This window comes from Nerophis ophidion, linkage group LG06 (assembly GCF_033978795.1).
Source record: "Nerophis ophidion isolate RoL-2023_Sa linkage group LG06, RoL_Noph_v1.0, whole genome shotgun sequence".
In the NCBI taxonomy this organism is placed as follows: domain Eukaryota; kingdom Metazoa; phylum Chordata; class Actinopteri; order Syngnathiformes; family Syngnathidae; genus Nerophis; species Nerophis ophidion.
The window spans coordinates 14,349,012-14,373,902 of NC_084616.1; the positions used below are offsets into that span (position 1 = coordinate 14,349,012).

Below are 24,891 nucleotides of genomic sequence, written 5' to 3' on the forward strand. Positions count from 1 at the left end.
CCCAGAAGAGTTGAAGCTGCGATAGCTGCAAAAGGTGGACCGACATCATATTGAACACCATGGGTGAACTTGACTGGCCTGCACAGAGTCCTGACATGAACCCAATACAACACTTTTGGGATGAAACGGAGACTGGGCGCCAAGCCTTCTCGACCAACTTTTGGAAGCTTTTGGAAGAACGGTGGAAAATTCCTATAATCACACTCCACAACCTTGTGGACAGCAATCTCAAAATAGTTGAAGCTGTAAAAGCTGCAAAAGGTGGAAATACATCATATTGAACCCTGTGGGTGAACTTGACTGGCCTGCACAGAGTCCTGACCTGAACCCAATACAACACTTTTGGGATGAATTAGAACGGCGACTGAGAGCCAGGCCTTCTCGACCAACTTTTGGAAGCTTTTGGAAGAACGGTGGAAAATTCCTATAAAGACACTCTGCAACCTTACGAACAGCCTTCCCAGAAGAGTTGAAGCTTCAATAGCTGCAAGAGTTGGACCGACATCATATTGAACCCTATGGGTGAACTTGACTGGCCTGAACAGAGTCCTGACCTGAACCCAATAGAACACTTTTGGGATGAATTAGAACGGAGACTGAGAGCCAGGCCTTCTCGACCAACTTTTGGAAGCTTTTGGAAGAATGGTGGAAAATTCCAGTAAACACACTCCGCAACCTTGTGGACAGCCTTCCCAGAAGAGTTGAAGCTGTAAAAGCTGCAGAAGGTGGGCCGACCTCATATTGAACCCTATGGGTGAACTTGACTGGCCTGCACAGAGTCCTGACCTGAACCCAATAGAACACTTTGGGGATGAATTACAACGGAGACTGAGAACCAGGTCTTCTCGACCAACTTTTGGCAGCTTTTGGAAGAATGGTGGAAAATTCCTATAAACACACTCCGCAACCTTGTGGACAATGTTCTCAAAATAGTTGAAGCTATCAAAGCTGCAAAGGGTAGAAATACATCATATTGAACCCCGTGGGTGAACATGACTGGCCTGCACAGAGTCCTGACCTGAACCCAATAGAACACTTTTGGGATGAATTAGAACGGAGACTGAGAGCCAGGCCTTCTCGACCAACTTTTGGAAGCTTTTGGAAGAATGGTGGAAAATTCCAGTAAACACACTCCGCAACCTTGTGGACAGCCTTCCCAGAAGAGTTGAAGCTGTAAATGCTGCAGAAGGTGGGCCGACATCATATTGAACCCTATGGGTGAACTTGACTGGCCTGCACAGAGTCCTGACCTGAACCCAATAGAACACTTTTGGGATGAATTAGAACGGAGACTGAGAGCTAGGCCTTCTCGACCAACTTTTGGAAGAAAGGTGGAAAATTCCTATAAAGACACTCCGCAACCTTGTGGACAGCCTTCCCAGAAGAGTTGAAGCTGCGAAAGCTGCAAAAGGTGGACCAACGTCAAATTGAACCCTCTGGGTGAACTTGACTGGCCTGCACAGAGTCCTGACCTGAACCCAATAGAACACTTTTGGGATTAATTAGAACGGAGACTGAGAGCCAGGCCTTCTCGACCAACTTTTGGAAGCTTTTGTAAGAATGGTGGAAAATTCCTATAAACATACTCAGCAACCTTGTGGACAGCCTTCCCATAAGAGTTGAAGCTGTAATAGCTGCAAAAGGTGGATCAACGTCAAATTGAACCCTATGGGTGAACTTGACTGGCCTGCACAGAGTCCTGACCTGAACCCAATAGAACACTTTTGGGATGAATTAGAACGGAGACTGAGAGCCAGGCCTTCTCGACCAACTTTCGGAAGCTTTTGGAAAAACGATGGAAAATTTCTATAAACACACTCCGCAACCTTGTGGACAGCTTTCCCGGAAGAGTTGAAGCTGTTATAGCTGCAAAAGGTGGACTAACGTCAAATTGAACCCTCTGTGTGAACTTGACTGGCCTGCACAGAGTCCTGACCTGAACCCAATAGAACACTTTTGGGATGAATTAGAACGGAGACTGGGAGCCAGGCCTTCTCGACCAACTTTTGGAAGCTTTTGGAAGAATGGTGGAAAATTCCAGTAAACACACTCCGCAACCTTGTGGACAGCCTTCCCAGAAGAGTTGAAGCTGTAAAAGCTGCAGAAGGTGGGCCGACATCATATTGAACCCTATGGGTTAACTTGACTGGCCTGCACAGAGTCCTGACCTGATCCCAATAGAACACTTTTGGGAAGAATTAGAACGGAGACTGAGAGCCTGGCCTTCTCGACCAACTTTTGGAAGAATGGTGGAAAATTCCTATAAACACACTCCGCAACCTTGTGGACAGCCTTCCCAGAAGAGTAGAAGCTGTAATAGCTGCAAAAATTGGACCGACATCATATTGAACCCTATGGGTTAACTTGACTGGCCTGCACAGAGTCCTGACCTGAACCCAATAGAACACTTTTGGGATGAATTAGAACGGAGACTGAGAGTCAGGCCTTTTCGACCAAATTTTGGAAGCTTTTGGAAAAACGATGGAAAATTTCTATAAACACACTCCACAACCTTGTGGACAGCGTTCTCAAAATAGTTGAAGCTGTAAAAGGTGGAAATACATCATATTGAACCCTGTCGGTGAACTTGACTTGCCTGCACAGAGTCCTGACCTGAACCCAATAGAACACTTTTGGGATGAATTAGAACGGAGACTGAGAGCCAGGTCTTTTTGGCCAGCTTTTGGCAGCTTTTGCAAGAATGGTGGAAAATTCCAATAAACACACTCCGCAACCTTGTGGACAGCCTTCCCAGAAGGGTTGAAGCTGCAATAGTTGCAAAAGGTGGACTGACATCATATTGAAACCTATGGGTGAACTTGACTGGCCCGCACAGAGTCCTGACCTGAACCCAATAGATCACTTTTGGGAAGAATTAGAACGGAGACTGAGAGCCTGGCCTTCTCGACCAACTTTTGGAAGAATGGTAGAAAATTCCTATAAACACACTCCACAACCTTGTAGACAGTCTTCCCAGAAGAGTTGAAGCTGTAAAAGCTGCAAAAGGTGGACCAACATCAAATTGAACCCTATGGGTGAACTTGACTGGCCTGCACAGAGTCCTGACCTGAACCCAACAGAACACTTTTGGGAAGAATTAGAACAGAGACTGAGAGCCTGGCCTTCTCGACCAACTTTTGGAAGCTTTTGGAAGAACGGTAGAAAATTCCTATAAAGACACTCTGCAACGTTGTGGACAGCCTTCCCAGAAGAGTTGAAGCTTCAATAGCTGCAAAAGTTGGACCGACATCATATAGAACACCATGGGTGAACTTGACTGGCCTGCACAGAGTCCTGACATGAATCCAATACAACACTTTTGGGATGAAACGGAGACTGAGAGCCAGGCCTTCTCGACCAACTTTTGGAAGCTTTTGGAAGAACGGTGGAGAGTCCTGACCTGAACCTTATAGAACACTTTTGGGATGAATTAGAACGGAGACTGAGCGCCATGCCTTCTCGACCAACTTTTGGAAGAACGGTGGAAAATTCCTATAAACACACTCCACAACCTTGTGGACAGCGTTCTCAAAATAGTTGAAGCTGTAAAAGGTGGAAATACATCATATTGAACCCCGTGGGTGAACTTGACTGGCCTGCACAGAGTCCTGACCTGAACCCAATAGAACACTTTTGGGATGAATTAGAACGGAGACTGAGAGCCAGGTCTTTTCGACCAACTTTTGGCAGCTTTTGGAAGAATGGTGGAAAATTCCTATAAACACACTCCGCAACCTTGTGGACAGCCTTCCCAGAAGATAACGTAATACCGTTGATAAGGTAGTACCGTTAAAGGACATGCAGTTGTTCTGTTAATATTGAAAGAGGAATCCAATGTTGTCGGAAAGATGAAGTGGTTTATTGACGCACATTATTTCCAGGCTTTGGCGGGCCATGTAAAACATTAAAGGCCCCCGGGGGGCCTTGAGTTGGACACCTGAGATCTACAGTATATCCAGACCCGACGGGAGTAATGAGGAAACAACAGGGTCAAACATGCAGGGCAATTATGATTATTATAATCAAAGACTTGTTTGTGTGATCAGCGTCCTGCACGGCTTTTTTGGATGACATGAATTAAAAAAAAATAAAAAAATGGAGATCCAATAACCAGGCGCTGCTTTCATTATTGAGAAATATGCTGAAAAATAAATATTCATGGGTATTGATTGCATTTCCTAAAGGGTGAGGCTTGCATACATCCTGTGTCTTTCCACCGTCCTTCTACTGTGCTGTCCAAAATGAAACTCAAGGCCCCCGGGGGGGCCAAAACCCGCCACATTACTTCAAGTGGCCGGCGAAAGCCTGAAAATAATGCGTTAAAAAACCTCCCTCGCTAAATATATTTGTTCTTTCCCTTTCGACATTAAAAATCATGTACTGCATGCAATTGCATATTGTGGAGGGGGGGCGTGGCCCGCGGGCCTGCCGCAGAGCAGAGTGTGCAAGGACCGGTCTCGAAGACAGTGGCAGGGGAGTATATTGCCCAGCTGGGCCTTGTTATCGAATCACCTGTCGCCTTTATTAGCAGCAGCCGGTACGAGACAAGTGGTTGGAGTTGGAACCAGAAAGAGACACACACGGGTGAGACAGAGACTGCCGGAAAGCAATTCTGACATATATATGACAATAAAAGACCACGTCTACCGGGCTCCCGAGAGATCTGTCGGCACCAGGAGAAGCCCCCCCACACACACACATATCTTTCAAAATTTAATACCATCAAAATATTATATAATCATATATTTCGGAAATATTTTTTGTTAAAAAAATATAAATAATGTGCTTAAACATCTGCTTGACTTATGATTTCAAAACAAATCATCTGTCGAATTGTAGACTGTAAAATTGACAATAGATTTTTACGGTTAAATTCCGTCAACTGAGTTAGTTTTTACCGTGAAATCAACTTTGGTAGTTTTTTCCCATGTACAGTAAGACACTTAAATATTAAAAAACAAACAAACAAAAAGATTAAAACATGATTTTACAGTAAAAAAAAAACAAAAAACTGGCAGCTTGAATTTTACAGCTAAAAACAATGGTTTTGTTTCTCCATTCCATTCTATTTATTCCATTTTTTTAATATTATCTAAAACAAACAAAAAAACACTGCTTTTACTTAAAAATTCTAGTGGCTGAGCTGTCATTTTTTACAGTCAAATTTAAATATATATCTATTTTTTTGCATTTTACGTCAAAAATTTGATAGTTAATGTATTATATCTATACAAGGGTGTTGTTGATAAATGGCTTTCGTTTTGCATTGTGGAGTTTTAACTTGCACTTACAGATGTAGCGACGAACCCGTTACTTATAGTGATTTTCTGAAGTGTTCCCGAGCCCATGTGGTGATATCCTTTACACACTAATGTCACTTTTAGATGCAGTACCGCCTGAGGGATCAAATGCAGTGATTTCTGCAGATTCTCTGAACCTTTTGATGATATTACGGACCGTAGACGGTGAAATCATTAAATACCTTGCAATAGCTGGTTGAGAAATGTTGCTCTTGGACTCTTCGACAATTTGCTCAGGCATTTGTTGACAAAGTGGTGACCCCCGTCCTTGTTTGTAAACGACCGAGCGTTTCATGGAAGCTGCTTTTACACCCAATCACGGCACCCACCTGTTCCCAATTAGCCTGTTCACCTGTGGGATGTTCCCAATACATGTTTTGATGAGCATTCCTCAACTTTCTCAGTCTTTTTTGCCACTTGTGCCAGCTTTTTTTTTTTTAAACATGTAGCAGGCATTAAATTCCAAATGAGCTAATATTTGCAAAAAAAAAAATAACGCTAAAATGTTTCAATACACTCGTGTAGGGAGTGACTTTTTTAAATATAAGGCAATTAATGACAAATCTGTTAAGACAGTAATATTTAAGTGTGTGTTTGCTGGGTTTGTGTTGTTCTCATTACAGCACATGCTGATGTTGTTTGTGTCTATTTGGAAGCACGTGAAGCTGGGGGCTGCACTCTGAAACATCAAAGCAAGCGGAGGACGTTTTGATAGTTTTCCTTTTTTAAAAACCAATGCCCCCATCCATCCATTTTCTACCGCTTGTCCCTTTTGTGGTTGCGGGGGGTGCTGGAGCTTATCTCAGCTGCTTTATATATTTTTATCTAACCATTAGGGCTGCGCTAAAAAAAAACGTTAAAAATAAGTTACACATTGTTTTTTTTATTATTACTATTATTCATTGCTTATAAAGTCGATTGATGCTTGATAGTGATACTGGATACTACCACTGATGCTTGATAGAGATACTGAATGCCACTACTGATGCTTGATAGTGATACTGGATACCACTACTGATGCTTGATAGTGATACTGGATACCTCTACTGATGCTTGATAGTGGTACTGGATACCACTACTGATGCTTGATAGTGATACTGGATACCTCTACTGATGCTTGATATTGATACTACTACTGATGCTTGATAGACTGATGCTTGATAGGGATACTACTACTGATTCTTGATAGGGATACTGGATAGCACTACTGATGCTTGATAGTGATAATGGATACCACTACTGATGCTTGATAGTGATACTAGATACCACTACTAATGCTTGATAGTGATATGACTACTGATGCTTGATAGGGAAACTGGATACCACTACTGATGCTTGATTGGGATACTGGATACCACTACTGATGCTTGATAGTGATACTAGATACTACTACTGATGCTTGATAGGGAAACTGGATACCACTACTGATGCTTGATTGGGATACTGGTTACTACTACTGATGTTTGATAGTGATACGACTACTGATGCTTGATAGGGGTACTGGATACTACTACTGATGTTTGATAGTGATACTACTACTGATGCTTGACAGTGATAATGGATACCACTACTGATGCTTGATAGTGATACTGGGTACCACTACTGATGCTTGATAGCGATATGACTACTGATGCTTGATAGGGAAACTGGATACCACTACTGATGCTTGATTGGGATACTGGACACTACTAGTGATGTTTGATAGTGATACGACTACTGATGCTTGATATGGGTACTGGATACTACTACTGATGCTTGATAGTGATACTGGATACTACAACTGATGCTTGATAGTGATACTGGATACTACTACTGATGCTTGATAGACTGATGCTTGATAGGGATACTGGATACCACTACTGATGCTTGATAGACTGATGCTTGATAGTGATACTACTACTGATGCTTGATAGGGATACTGGGTACCACTAATGATGCTTGATAGACTGATGCTTGATAGTGATACTACTACTGATGCTTGACAGTGATAATGGATACCACTACTGATGCTTGATAGTGATACTGGATACCACTACTAATGCTTGATAGTGATATGACTACTGATGCTCGACAGGGAAACTGGATACCACTACTGATGCTTGATTGGGATACTGGATACCACTACTGATGCTTGATAGTGATATGACTACTGATGCTTGATAGGGAAACTGGATACCACTACTGATGCTTGATTGGGATACTGGTTACGAGTACTGATGTTTGATTGTGATACGACTACTGATGCTTGATATGGGTACTGGATACTACTATTGATGCTTGATAGTGATAATGGATACCACTACTGATGCTTGATAGTGATACAGGATACCACTACTAATGCTTGATAGTGATATGACTACTGATGCTCGTTAGGGAAACTGGATACCACTACTGATGCTTGATTGGGATACTGGATACTACTACTGATGTTTGATAGTGATACTACTACTGATGCTTGACAGTGATAATGGATACCACTACTGATGCTTGATAGTGATACTGGATACCACTACTGATGCTTGATAGTGATACTGGATACTACTACTGATGTTTGATAGTGATACGACTACTGATGCTTGATAGGGGTACTGGATACTACTACTGATGCTTGATAGTGATACTGGATACTACAACTGATGCTTGATAGTGATACTGGATACTACTACTGATGCTTAGCTTGATAGTGATACTAGAAACTACTACTGATGCTCGATAGTGATACTGAATACTGCTACTGATGCTTGATAGGGACACTACTATTTATGCTTGATGGTGATACTCGATACCACTAATGATACTTGATAGTGATAATACTATTTATGATTGATAGTGATACTGAATGCCAATAGTGATGCTTGATAGGGATACTGGATACCACTACTGATGTTTGACAGTGATACCGGATTTGTCTACTGATGCTTGATAGTGATACTACTACTCATACATGATAGGGATACTTTTGATTCTTGATGGTGATACTGCATACCACTACTGATACTTGACAGGGATACTACTGCTGATGCTTGATAGTGGTACTGGATACTACTACTGATGATTGATTGTGATACTGGATACTACTACTGATGCTTAGTAGTGATACTACTACTGATGCTTAATAGTGACACTGGATACCATTACTGATGCGTGATAGGGGTACTGGATACTAATACTGATGCTTGATAGTGATACTAGATACTACTACTGATGCTTGATAGAGATACTGGATACTACAACTGATGCTTCATAGGGATACTGGTTATTACGATTGATGCTTGATAGTGATACGACTACTGATGATTGATAGTGATACGGGATACCAAAACCGATGCTTGATAGGGTTACTGGATACCACTACTGATGCTTGATAGTGATACTGGATACTACTACTGATGCTTGATAGGGATACTGGAAACTACTACTGATGTTTGATAGAGATACAACTACTGATGCTTGATAGTGATACTGGATACCAATACTGATGTTTGATAGGGATACTGGATACAATTACTGATGCTTGATAGTGATACGGGATACTAATACTTAATAGTGATACTAGATACTACTACTGATGCTTGATAGTGACACTGGATACCACTATTGATGCTTGATATGGATACTACTACTGATGCTTAATAGTGATACTGGATACCACTATTGATGCTTGATAGGGATACCGAATACTACTACTGATTTTTGATAGTGATATGACTACTGATGCTTGATAGGGATACTGGATTCTACGACTGATATTTGCTTGTGATATTGGATACCACTACTGATGCTTTATTGTTGTACTGGATACTACCAATGATGCTTGATAGTGATACTACTATTGATGCTTGATAGTTATACATGATACTAATACTGATGCTTAATAGTGATACTAGATACTACTACTGATGCTTGATAGGGATACTGGATACCACTACTAATGCTTGTTAGGGATACTGGATACTACTACTGATTCTTGATAGTGATACGACTCCTGATGCTTGATAGGGATACTGGATGCCACTACTGATGCTTGATAATGATACTGGATACTAATATTGATGCTTAATAGTGACAGTAGATACCAATACTGATGCTTGATAGTGATACTGGATACTAAATTTGATGCTTAATAGTCATACTGGATACTAATAATGATGACTGATAGTGATACTGGATACCAATACTGATGCTTGATAGGGACACTGGATATTAATACTTACGCTTAATAGTGATACTAGCTACAACTACTGATGCTTGATTGTGATACTGGATACCAATACTGATGCTTGATAGTAATACTGGATACCAATACTGATGCTTGATAGGAGTACTGCATATTAATACTGATGTGTGATATTGATACTGGATACCAATACTGATGCTTGATAGGGATAATGGATACTAATTATAATGCTTTATAGTGATACTGGATACCAATATTGATGCCCGATAGTGATACTGGATACCAATTCTGATGCTTGATAGTGATACTAAATACTAATATTGATGTTTGAAAGTGACACCGGATACTAATACAGATGTTTGATCCTTATACTTGACACTAATACTGATGCGTGATAGGGATACTAATACTAATGCCTGATGGTGATACTGGATCACAATACAGATGCTGAATACGTATAATGGATACAAAAACTGATGCCAGAGACTCATACTGATTCCAAATACTAATACTGAAAACAAGTTCTTATGCTGAATATAGATACTGGATACTAATACTGATGATTGGTAGGGATACTGGATACTAATTATAATGCTTGATGGTGATACTGGATACTAATGCTTGATAGTGGCACTAGATATTAATAATGTTGCTTGATAGTGATACTGGATATTAATGTAGATGTTTGCTAGTAATGCTGGATTGCAATACAGATGCTGAATACGAATAATGGATACAAATACTGATGCCAGAGACTGATACTGATTCCAAATACTGATACTGGATACAAGTTTTTATGCTGAATATGGACACTGGATACTAATACTAATGATTGATAGTGATACTGGATACTAATACTGATGCTTAACTGTGATACTACAACTGATGCTTAATAGTGATACTGGATACCATTACTGATGCATGATAGGGATACTGGATACTATTACTGATGCTTGATAGTGATACTAGATACTACTACTAATGCTTGACAGTGATACTGGATACCACTACTGATGCTTGATAGTGATATGACTACTGATGCTTGATAGGGATACTGGATACCACTACTGATGCTTGATTGGGGCACTACTACTGATATTTGATAGTGATACTAGATACCACTACTGATGCTTGATAGTGATACTGGATACCACTACTGATGCTTGATAGGGATACTGGATACTACTACTGATGTTTGATAGTGATACGACTACTGATGCTTGATAGGGGTACTGGATACTACTACTGATGCTTGATAGTGATACTGGATACTACAACTGATGCTTGATAGTGATACTGGATACTACTACTGATGCTTAGCTTGATAGTGATACTAGAAACTACTACTGATGCTCGATAGTGATACTGAATACTGCCACTGATGCTTGATAGGGATACTACTATTTATGCTTGATGGTGATACTCGATACCACTAATGATACTTGATAGTGATACTACTATTTATGATTGATAGTGATACTGAATGCCAATAGTGATGCTTGATAGGGATACTGGATACCACTACTGATGTTTGACAGTGATACCGGATTTGTCTACTGATGCTTGATAGTGATACTACTACTCATACATGATAGGGATACTTTTGATTCTTGATGGTGATACTGGATACCACTACTGATACTTGACAGGGATACTACTGCTGATGCTTGATAGTGGTACTGGATACTACCACTGATGATTGATTGTGATACTGGATACTACTACTGATGCTTAGTAGTGATACTACTACTGATGCTTAATAGTGACACTGGATACCATTACTGATGCGTGATAGGGGTACTGGATACTAATACTGATGCTTGATAGTGATACTAGATACTACTACTGATGCTTGATAGAGATACTGGATACTACAACTGATGCTTCATAGGGATACTGGTTATTACGATTGATGCTTGATAGTGATACTACTACTGATGATTGATAGTGATACGGGATACCAAAACCGATGCTTGATAGGGTTACTGGATACCACTACTGATGCTTGATAGTGATACTGGATACTACTACTGATGCTTGATAGGGATACTGGAAACTACTACTGATGTTTGATAGAGATACAACTACTGATGCTTGATAGTGATACTGGATACCAATACTGATGTTTGATAGGGATACTGGATACAATTACTGATGCTTGATAGTGATACAGGATACTAATACTTAATAGTGATACTAGATACTACTACTGATGCTTGATAGTGACACCGGATACCACTATTGATGCTTGATATGGATACTACTACTGATGCTTAATAGTGATACTGGATACCACTATTGATGCTTGATAGGGATACCGAATACTACTACTGATTTTTGATAGTGATATGACTACTGATGCTTGATAGGGATACTGGATTCTACGACTGATATTTGCTAGTGATATTAGATACCACTACTGATGCTTGATTGTTGTACTGGATACTACCAATGATGCTTGATAGTGATACTACTATTGATGCTTGATAGTTATACATGATACTAATACTGATGCTTAATAGTGATACTAGATACTACTACTGATGCTTGATAGGGATACTGGATACCACTACTAATGCTTGTTAGGGATACTGGATACTACTACTGATTCTTGATAGTGATACAACTCCTGAGGCTTGATAGGGATACTGGATGCCACTACTGATGCTTGATAATGATACTGGATACTAATATTGATGCTTAATAGTGACAGTAGATACCAATACTGATGCTTGATAGTGATACTGGATACTAAATTTGATGCTTAATAGTCATACTGGATACTAATAATGACGACTGATAGTGATACTGGATACCAATACTGATGCTTGATAGGGACACTGGATATTAATACTTACGCTTAATAGTGATACTAGCTACAACTACTGATGCTTGATTGTGATACTGGATACCAATACTGATGCTTGATAGTAATACTGGATACCAATACTGATGCTTGATAGGAGTACTGCATATTAATACTGATGTGTGATATTGATACTGGATACCAATACTGATGCTTGATAGGGATAATGGATACTAATTATAATGCTTTATAGTGATACTGGATACCAATATTGATGCCCGATAGTGATACTGGATACCAATTCTGATGCTTGATAGTGATACTAAATACTAATATTGATGTTTGAAAGTGACACCGGATACTAATACAGATGTTTGATCCTTATACTTGACACTAATACTGATGCGTGATAGGGATACTAATACTAATGCCTGATGGTGATACTGGATCACAATACAGATGCTGAATATGTATAATGGATACAAAAACTGATGCCAGAGACTCATACTGATTCCAAATACTAATACTGGAAACAAGTTCTTATGCTGAATATAGATACTGGATACTAATACTGATGATTGGTAGGGATACTGGATGCTAATTATAATGCTTGATGGTGATACTGGATACTAATGCTTGATAGTGGCACTAGATATTAATAATGTTGCTTGATAGTGATACTGGATATTAATGTAGATGTTTGCTAGTAATGCTGGATTGCAATACAGATGCTGAATACGAATAATGGATACAAATACTGATGCCAGAGACTGATACTGATTCCAAATACTGATACTGGATACAAGTTTTTATGCTGAATATGGACACTGGATACTAATACTAATGATTGATAGTGATACTGGATACTAATACTGATGCTTTATGGTGATACTGGATACTAATGCTTGATAGTGGCACTGGATATTAATAATGTTGCTTGATGGTGATACTGGATATTAATGTGGATGTTTGCTAGTAATGCTAGATGCTGGATCGCAATACAGATGCTGAATATAATTGATACAAATACTGATGCCAGAGACTGATACTGATTCCAAATACTAATACTGGATACAAGTTCTTATGCTGAATATAGATACTGGATACTAATACTGATGATTGATAGGGATACTGGATACTAATTTTAATGCTTGATGGTGATACTGGATAATAATGCTTGATAGTGGCACTAGATATTAATAATGTTGCTTGATAGTGATACTGGATATTAATGTAGATGTTTGCTAGTAATGCTGGATTGCAATACAGATGCTGAATACGAATAATGGATACAAATACTGATGCCAGAGACTGATACTGATTCCAAATACTGATACTGGATACAAGTTTTTATGCTGAATATGGACACTGGATACTAATACTAATGATTGATAGTGATACTGGATACTAATACTGATGCTTTATGGTGATACTGGATACTAATGCTTGATAGTGGCACTGGATATTAATAATGTTGCTTGATGGTGATACTGGATATTAATGTGGATGTTTGCTAGTAATGCTAGATGCTGGATCGCAATACAGATGCTGAATATAATTGATACAAATACTGATGCCAGAGACTGATACTGATTCCAAATACTAATACTGGATACAAGTTCTTATGCTGAATATAGATACTGGATACTAATACTGATGATTGATAGGGATACTGGATACTAATTTTAATGCTTGATGGTGATACTGGATAATAATGCTTGATAGTGGCACTAGATATTAATAATGTTGCTTGATAGTGATACTGGATATTAATGTAGATGTTTGCTAGTAATGCTGGATTGCAATACAGATGCTGAATACGAATAATGGATACAAATACTGATGCTAGAGACTGATACTGATTCCAAATACTGATACTAGATACAAGTTTTAATGCTGAATATGGACACTGGATACTAATACTAATGATTGATAGTGATACTGGATACTAACACTGATGCTTTATGGTGATACTGGATACTAATGCTTGATAATGGCACTGGATATTAATAATGTTGCTTGATAGTGATACTGGATATTAATGTGGATGTTTGCTAGTAATGCTAGATGCTGGATTGCAATACAGATGCTGAATACGTATATAATGGATACAAAAACTGTTGCCAGAGACTGATACTGATTCCAAATACTAATACTGGATACAAGTTCTTATGCTGAATATAGATACTGGATACTAATACTGATGTTTGATAGTGATACTGGATACTAATAATGATGATTGATAGTGATACTGGATACTAATACAGATGCTCGATAATAATACTGAATACTAATACTAATGCTTGATAGTGCCACTGGATATTAATAATGTTGCTTGATAGTGATACTGGATATTAATGTAGATGTTTGCTAGTAATGCTGGATTGCAATACAGATGCTGAATACGAATAATGGATACAAATACTGATGCTAGAGACTGATACTGATTCCAAATACTGATACTAGATACAAGTTTTAATGCTGAATATGGACACTGGATACTAATACTAATGATTGATAGTGATACTGGATACTAACACTGATGCTTTATGGTGATACTGGATACTAATGCTTGATAATGGCACTGGATATTAATAATGTTGCTTGATAGTGATACTGGATATTAATGTGGATGTTTGCTAGTAATGCTAGATGCTGGATTGCAATACAGATGCTGAATACGTATATAATGGATACAAAAACTGTTGCCAGAGACTGATACTGATTCCAAATACTAATACTGGATACAAGTTCTTATGCTGAATATAGATACTGGATACTAATACTGATGTTTGATAGTGATACTGGATACTAATAATGATGATTGATAGTGATACTGGATACTAATACAGATGCTCGATAATAATACTGAATACTAATACTAATGCTTGATAGTGCCACTGGATATTAATAATGTTGCTTGATAGTGATACTGGATATTATTGTGGATGTTTGCTAGTAATGCTAGATGCTGGATCGCAATACAGATGCTGAATACATATAATGGATACAAAAACTTATGCCAGAGACTGATACTGATTCCAAATACTAATACTGGATACAAGTTATTATGCTGAATATAGATACTGGACACTAATACTGATGATTGATAGTGATACTGCATACTAATACTGGCGCTTGATACTGATACTAGATCCTGATGGATACTGATACTATATATTGGATACTGATGCCAAATACAGATACTGGATACTAATACTAACGTTTGACAGTGATAATAGATGTTTGATACTGATTCTGGATACTGATACTAGATGCTGTATACTAATGCTAATATTGATGCTGAAGCAGCAGCAGTTAGTTGTAAATCTCCAGAGACAAGAAGCTAAATTAGATAAATGTGATACGGGCACTTCATCAACTAGGTTGATGTCCTGTGAAAGTGGGACGTGTGGGAAAGCGTAGCATATGTAATAAAAAATATCATAACTCATGCAACTGAAAAGTGTCACCTTGACTTCCCCTTTGATGTTTTTTGTCCCGATGATGATGCCGATGCTCAACATTTTGTTTGAGCCACTCAGGGTTCCGCACGTCAATCAGTGATCAAAACCATATTATTTTTAAACACTTCAAGTCAATTAGACTCGGAGAAGGCATTCGACCCTGTCACTCGGGAAGTCCTGTAGGGGAGTGCTCAGAGAGTACGGGGGTATCGAACTGTCTGACTGTGGCGGTCCGTTCCCTGTATGATCAGTTTCAGAGCTTGGTCCGCATCGTCGGCAGTAAGTCGGATCCGTTTCTAGTGAGGGTTGGACTCCGCTAAGGCTGCCCTTTGTCACCGAATCTGTTCATAACTTTTATGGACAGAATTTCTAGGCACAGTCAAGGCGTTGAGGGGATCCGGTTTGGTGGATCGGGATTAAGGTAAACTTATGTGGTCCTGACGGCTTCATCTGGCCAGGATCTTCAGCTCTCGCTGGATTCGGTTCGCAGCCGAGTGTGAAGCGACTGGGATGAGAATCAGCACCTCCAAGTCTGAGTCTATGGTTCTCGCCCGGAAAAGGGCGGAGTACCATCTCCGGGTTGGGGAGGAGACCCTGCCCCAAGTGGAGGAGTTCAAGTACCTCGGAGTCTTGTTCACGAGTGAGGGAAGAGTGGATCGTGAGATCGACAGGTGGATCGGTGCGGCGTCTTCAGTAACGCGGACCCTGTATCGATCCGTTGTGGTGAAGAAGGAGCTGAGCCGGAAGGCAAAGCTTTCAATTTACCGGTCGATCTATGTTCCAATCCTCAGCTATGGTCATGAACTTTGGGTTATGAGCGAAAGGAGATCTTGCCCAAAGTGGAGGAGTTCAAGTACCTCGGAGTCTTGTTCACGAGTGAGGGAAGAGTGGATCGTGAGATCGACAGGCGGATCGGTGCGGCGTCTTCAGTAATGCGGACGCTTGATCGATCCGTTGTTGTGAAGAAGGAGCTGAACCGGAAGGCAAAGCTTTCAATTTACCGGTCGATCTACGTTCCCATCTTCACCTATGGTCATGAGCTTTGGGTTATGCCCGAAAGGACAAGATCACAGGTACAAGCGTCCGAAATTAGCTTCCTCTGCGGAACAAGACTTGTACCAGTTGAGACTAGGTCAAGACAAATTAAAACCAGGTGAAGATTAAGATTTGTTTTAGGCCAAGCTTAAAACTTACACCAATTGACACCAGGTCAAGATTAAGTCCACAATTGTTTTTACTCCAGGACCGAATTGGTCCCAATTGATTCTTATAAGAAGTACATATATTTGATATACTGTAATAATGACCTATTATGAACAAGACATGTACCAGTTGAAACCAGTTTAAGAAGAAATCTTGAACCAGTTGAGACTTGGTCAAGATCAAGACTTGTACTAGTTGAAACCAGGTTAAGAACAAGATGTGTATATCTGCTCAAACCAGGTCAAAAGCAAGACTTGTATCGGTTGAAACTAGATCACGATAAAGACGTATACCTGTTCAAACCAGGTCAAACTCAAGACATGTACCATTTGAAACCAGTTTAAGAACAAAACTTGTACAAGTTGAAACTTGGTCAAGATAAAGACTTACACATATTGAAACCAGGTGGAGATAAAGATTTGTTTTAGTTGAGACTCGGTCAAGATTAAGATTTATACCTGTTAAAACCAGGTCAAAACTAAGACCTGTATCAGTTGAGATCAGGTCATGGTAAAGACTTATACTTGTTCAAAACATGTCAAATTTAAGACTTTCAGCGGTTGAAATCCGGTCAAGATAAAGACTGATAACAGTTGAAACCAGTTCAAGATTAAGACTTATATCCGTTGAAACCAGGTCAAGACCAAGGCTTGTACCAGTTGAGACTAGGTCAAGAACAAGACTTGGATCAGTTCAGACTAGGTCAAGATAAAGACTTATACAAGTTGAAACCAGGTCAAAATAAAGACTTATACAAGTTGAAACCAGGTCAAGATTAAGACTTTAATCAGTTGAGACTAGTCAAGATAAAGACTTGTATTGGTTGAAACCAGGTCAAGAGCAAGACTTGTACCAGTTGAAACCAGGTTAAGAACAAGATGTGTATCTCTGTTCAAACCAGGTTAAAATCAAGACTTGTATCGGTTGAAACTAGATCACGATAAAGACGTATACCTGTTCAAACCAGGTCAAACTCAAGACCTGTACCATTTGAAACCAGTTTAAGAACAAGACTTGTACCAGTTGAAACTTGGTCAAGATAAAGACTTATGCAAATTGAAACCAGTTAGAGATTAAGATTTGTCTTAGTTGAGACTAGGTCAAGATTAAGATTTATACCTGTTAAAACCAGGTCAAGATTAAGACCTGTATCAGTTGAGATCAGGTCATGGTAAAGACTTATACCTGTTCAAATCAGGTCAAAATTAAGACTTTCATCGGTTGAAATCCGGTCAAGATAAAGACTGATAACAGTTGAAACCAGTTAAGATTAAGACTTATATCCGTTGAAACCAGGTCAAGACCAAGGCTTGTACCAGTTGAGACTAGGTCAAGAACAAGACTTGGATCAGTTCAGACTAGGTCAAGATAAATACTTATACAAGTTGAAACCAGGTCAAGATAAAGACTTATACAAATTGAAACCAGGTCAGGATTAAGACTTTAATCAGTTGAGACTAGTCAAGATAAAGACTTGTATCAGTTGAAACCAGGTCAAGAGCAAGACTTGTACCAGTTGAAACCAGGTTAAGAACAAGATGTGCATATCTGTTCAAACCAGTTTAAAATCCAGACTTGTATCGGTTGAAACTAGATCACGATAAAGACGTATACCTGTTCAAACCAGGTCAAACTCAAGACATGTACCATTTGAAACCAGTTTAAGAACAAGACTTGTACCAGTTGAAACTTGGTCAATATAAAGATTTATGCAAATTGAAACCAGTTAGAGATTAAGATTTGTCTTAGTTGAGACTAGGTCAAGATTAAGATTTATACCTGTTAAAACCAGGTCAAGATTAAGACCTGTATCAGTTGAGATCAGGTCATGGTAAAGACTTATACCTGTTCAAATCAGGTCAAAATTAAGACTTTCATCGGTTGAAATCCGGTCAAGATAAAGACTGATACCAGTTGAAACTAGGTCAAGATTAAGACTTATATCCGTTGAAACTGGCTCAAGACCAAGGTTTGTACCAGTTGAGACTAGGTCAAGAACAAGACTTGTATCAGTTCGGACTAGGTCAAGATAAAGACTTATACAAGTTGAAACCAGGTCAAGATAAAGACTTATACAAATTGAAACCAGGTCAAGATTAAGACTTTAATCAGTTGAGACTAGTCAAGATAAAGACTTATATCAGTTGAAACCAGGTCAAGAGCAAGACTTGTACCAGTTGAAACCAGGTTAAGAACAAGATGTGCATATCTGTTCAAACCAGGTTAAAATCAAGACTTGTATCGGTTGAAACTAGATCACGATAAAGACGTATACCTGTTCAAACCAGGTCAAACTCAAGACATGTACCATTTGAAACCAGTTTAAAAACAAAACTTGTACCAGTTGAAACTTGGTCAAGATAAAGACTTACACATATTGAAACCAGGTGGAGAATAAGATTTGTCTTAGTTGAGACTAGGTCAAGATTAAGATTTATACCTGTTAAAACCAGGTCAAGATTAAGACCTGTATCAGTTGAGATCAGGTCATGGTAAAGACTTATACCTGTTCAAATCAGGTCAAAATTAAGACTTTCATCGGTTGAAATCCGGTCAAGATAAAGACTGATACCAGTTGAAACCAGGTCAAGATTAAGACTTATATCTGTTGAAACCAGGTCAAGACCAAGGCTTGTACCAGTTGAGACTAGGTCAAGAACAAGACTTGTATCAGTTCGGACTAGGTCAAGATAAAGACTTATACAAGTTGAAACCAGGTCAAAATAAAAACTTATACAAGTTGAAACCAGGTCAAGATTAAGACTTCAATCAGTTGAGACTAGTCAAGATAAAGACTTGTATCAGTTGAAACCAGGTCAAGAGCAAGACTTGTACCAGTTGAAACCAGGTTAAGAACAAGATGTGTATCTCTGTTCAAACCAGGTTAAAATCAAGACTTGTATCGGTTGAAACTAGATCACGATAAAGACGTATACCTGTTCAAACCAGGTCAAACTCAAGACATGTACCATTTGAAACCAGTTTAAGAACAAGACTTGTACCAGTTGAAACTTGGTCAAGATAAAGACTTATGCAAATTGAAACCAGTTAGAGATTAAGATTTGTCTTAGTTGAGACTAGGTCAAGATTAAGATTTATACCTGTTAAAACCAGGTCAAGATTAAGACTTGTATCAGTTGAGATCAGGTCATGGTAAAGACTTATACCTGTTCAAATCAGGTCAAAATTAAGACTTTCATCGGTTGAAATCCGGTCAAGATAAAGACTGATACCAGTTGAAACTAGGTCAAGATTAAGACTTATATCTGTTGAAACTGGCTCAAGACCAAGGCTTGTACCATTGATTGATTGATTGATTGATTGATTGATACTTTTATTAGTAGATTGCACAGTGCAGTACATATTCCGTACAATTGACCACTAAATGGTAACACCCGAATAAGTTTTTCAACTTGTTTAATCAATTCATAGTTGAGACTAGGTCAAGAACAAGACTTGTATCAGTTCGGACTAGGTCAAGATAAAGACTTGTACAAGTTGAAACCATATCAAGATAAAGACTTATACCAGTTGAAACCAGGTCAAGATAAAGACTTATACCAGTTGAAACCAGGTCCAGATTAATACTTTAATCAGTTGAGACTAGGTCAAGATACAGACTTAGACCAGTTGAAACCAGGTCAAAAACTGGAAACTGGAAAAAGTACACAATAGTGTTTCTTGGAGACCAACACAGCTTATTAGCATTAAAGCTACAGACAGACACAAGAGGATTTACTAAAAGTACTCTTAAACTGTCTAAATTCTAGAATCAAGAACAACAAACTAACAATGCACATTGTGATACTTATTGGAAATATCTGTAGGACTATGTAGTCCTTTACGAAGGACTCCTGAGCTCCCATGAACTCATGTTTAACATTCCAATCGCTAACCTGGGGGTCCTCCTGTCTTCTCTCTCCAAACAGATAAATGCCTTCCTGTCCTTTGTCCTGCCCATGGTGGCCATCTCTGTCCTGAACGGGATCATAGCCAAACAGTTGTTGAGAATGTTCAGAGAGGCGGAGCAAGACAACCGCATCTGCATCGTCGGCGGCAATCCCACCACGCTCAATGTGTCGGTGGAGCCCAACCGGGCTCAGTCGCTTCGCCACGGAGTTCTTGTTCTTCGTAAGTGTCTTGAATTCAGATTATACACTCTAAGAGAGGGGTTGTGTTGATCTTCATTGGTCGGTTTCTTAGTTTGTGTGTTGGCACAAAACCTACAAGTCAAGTCAAGGCCAAGACTCCTAACAATAAGTTGTGATTTTGTTAAAACCTTAGGGAACTGAAACAAGGTCAAAAACGTTTACAAGCAGAGACCAGGTGAAGATCGAGACTTGTACCAGTAAAAACCAAGTCACAATCAAGACTTGTACCAGTTGAAACCAGGTGAAGAACAAGACTTGTATCAGTGGAAACAATTACTTCCGGTACAGGCAAGGCTTTTTTTTATTAGCGACCAAAAGTTGCGAACTTTATCGTGGATGTTCTCTACTAAATCCTTTCAGCAAAAATATTGCAATATCGCGAAATGATCAAGTATGACACATAGAATCGGACCTGCTATCCCCGTTTGAATAAGAAAATCTCATTTCAGTAGGCCTTTAAATGTTCAAAGATTTCAAACCAAATATTACATAGTATTTATCTGAAACTATAATCTGGCTGTGAGCAGGCTACTGTATGTTTACAAAGCACAGGATAAGTTGTACATTCCTTTGTGCTGGCACATACTTGCGAGAGTTTGGTGATGACTGGTGAATGGTGGACACATCATGAGTTGGGCGTTTCGGGCCTTATCACTAGACGCCATCTCCAGGGGTGGCCAGCCCCAGGGTGATCGGCCCAGGGCTGGCCTCAATCCCAATTAATCATGAGTTGCTTGGTGTTGAGCAGCAGACTTCTCATGGGACTACAGTATGCACGGCATTCTTTTCCTTGAGTCGAGCCTAAACTGACCGCATACCGCTTGACTCAGGGAAAAGGACGCATTTAGTTCTACAAACCCCGTTTCCATATGAATTGGGAAATTCAGTTGAATATGCTACAAAGACAACATATTTGATGTTCAAACTGCTAAACATTTTTCTTTTTTGCAAATAATCATTAACTGTAGAATTTGATGCCAGCAATACGTGACAAAGAAGTTGGGAAAGGTGGCAATAATTATTGATAAAGTTGAGGAATGCTCATCAAACACTTATTAGGAACATCCCACAGGTGTGCAGGCTAATCGGGAACAGGTAGGTGCCATGACTGGGTATAAAAACAGCTTACCAAAAAACGCTCAGTCTTTCACAAGAAAGGACGGGGCGAGGTACACCCCTTTGTCCACAACTGCGTGAGAAAATAGTCAAACAGTTTAAGAACAACGTTTCTCAAAGTGCAATTGCAAGAAATTTAGGGATTTCAACATTTAAGGTCCATAATATCATCAAAAGGTTCAGAGAATATGGAGAAATCACTCCACATAAGCGGCATGGCCAGAAACCAACATTGAATGACCGTGACCTTCGATCGCTCAGACGGCACTGTATCAAAAACCGACATCAATCTGTAAAGGATATCTTGAGACTTGGTCAAGATAAAGACTTATACAAATTGAAACCAGGTGGAGATTAAGATTTGTTTTAGTTGAGACTAGGTCAAGATTAAGATTCATACATGTTAAAACCAGGTCACGGTTAAGACTTGTATCATTTGAGACTAGGTCAAGAGAAATACTCAGACCAGTTGAAACCAGGTCAAAATTAAGATTTGTATCAGTTGAGATCAGGTCAAGGTAAAGACTTATACCTGTTCATACAGGTCAAAATTAAGACTTGTATCGGTTGAAACTAGGTCAATCAAGGCTTGTATCGGTTGAAATCCGGTCAAGATAAAGACTGATACCAGTTGAAACTAGGTCAAGATTAAGATTTGTATTCGTTGAAACCAGGTCAACACCAAGACTTGTACCATTTGAGACTAGGTCAAGAATAAGACTTGTATCAGTTCAGACTAGGTCAAGATAAAAAGACTCATACAAGTTGAAACCAGGTCAGGATAAAGACTTGTAGAAGTTGAAACCAGGTCAAGATTAAGATTATAATCAGTTGAGACAAGGTCAAGATAAAGACTTATACCAGTTGAAACCAGGTCAAGACCAAGACTTGTACCAGTTGACACTTGGTCAAAAACAAGACATGTACCAGTTGAAACCAGTTTAAGAGCAAGACTTGTACCAGTTGCGACCTGGTCAAGATAGAGACTCATAAACATTGAAACCAGGTGAAGATGCAGATTTAGTCTTAGTTGAGACTAGGTCAAGATTAAGACTTATACTAGTTGAAACCAGGTTAAAATTAAGATTTGTATCAGTTGAGACCAGGTCAAGACCAAGACTTGTACCAGTTGAGACTTGGTCAAAAACAAGACATGTACCAGTTGAAACCAGTTTAAGAGCAAGACTTGTAGAAATTGAAACCAGGTCAAGATTAAGATTATAATCAGTTGAGACTAGGTCAAGATAAAGACTTATACCAGTTGAAACCAGGTCAAGACCAAGACTTGTACCAGTTGAGACTTGGTCAAAAACAAGACATGTACCAGTTGAAACCAGTTTAAGAGCAAGACTTGTACCAGTTGCGACCTGGTCAAGGTAGAGACTTATACACATTGAAACCAGGTGAAGATGCAGATTTAGTCTTAGTTGAGACTAGGTCGAGATGAAGACTTATACCAGTTGAAACCAGGTCAAAATTAAGATTTGTATCAGTTGAGACCAGGTCAAGGTAAAGACTTACACCTGTTAAAACTTAGGTCAAATTATAAGACTTGTATCGGTTGAAACTAGGTCAATCAAGGCTTGTATCGGTGGAAATCCGGTCAAGATAAAGACTGACACCAGTTGAAACCAGGTCAAGATTAAAATTTGTATCGGTTGAAACAAGGTCAAGACCTAGACTTGTACCAGTTGAGACTAGGTCGAGAATAAGACTTGTATCAGTTCAGACTAGGTCAAGATAAAGACTTATACAAGTTGAAACCAGGTCAAGATAAAGACTTGTAGAAGTTGAAACCAGGTCAAGATTAAGATTATAATCAGTTGAGACTAAGTCAATATAAAGATTTATACGAGTTGAAACCAGGTCAAGACCAAGACTTGTACCAGTTGAGACTTGGTCAAAAACAAGACATGTACCAGTTGAAACCAGTTTAAGAGCAAGACTTGTACCAGTTGCGACCAAGTCAAAATAAAGACTTATACACATTGAAACCAGGTGAAGATGCAGATTTTGTCTTAGTTGAGACTAGGTCAAGATTAAGACTTATACCAGTTGAAACCAAGTCAAAATTAAGATTTGTATCAGTTGAGACCAGGTCAAGACCAAGACTTGTACCAGTTGAGCCTTGGTCAAAAACAAGACATGTACCAGTTGAAACCAGTTTAAGAGCAAGACTTGTACCAGTTGCGACCTGGTCAAGATAGAGACTTATACACATTGAAACCAGGTGAAAATGCAGATTTTGTCTTGGTTGAGACTAGGTTGAGATTAAGACTTATACCAGTTGAAACCAGGTCAAAATTAAGATTTGTATCAGTTGAGACCAGGTCAAGGTAAAGACTTACACCTGTTCAAACCTAGGTCAAAATTTAAGACGTGTATCGGTTGAAACTAGGTCAATCAAGGCTTGTATCGGTTGAAATCCGGTCAAGATAAAGACCGATACCAGTTGAAACCAGGTCAAGATTAAAACTTGTATCCGTTGAAACCAGGTCAAGACCAAGACTTGTACCATTTGAGACTAGGTCAAGAATAAGACTTGTATCAGTACAGACTAGGTCAAGATAAAGACTTAAATAAGTTGAAACCAGGTCAAGATAAAGACTTGTACCAGTTGAGAATTGGTTAAAAACAAGACATGTACCAGTTGAAATCAGTTTAAGAGCAA

The 24,891-nt window shown here is 39.1% G+C and overlaps 1 protein-coding gene across 1 annotated transcript in view; it reads left to right on the forward strand.

Moving 5' to 3' along the window:
* ntsr1 (neurotensin receptor 1 (high affinity)) overlaps positions 1 to 24,891 on the forward strand; it is a 75,019-nt gene that overhangs the window by 37,092 nt on the left and 13,036 nt on the right. Inside the window, exon 2 of the mRNA XM_061902225.1 lies at positions 20,883 to 21,084. Within this exon, the coding sequence (XP_061758209.1) occupies positions 20,883 to 21,084 (202 nt within the window). The remainder of the gene's footprint in view (positions 1 to 20,882; positions 21,085 to 24,891) is intronic.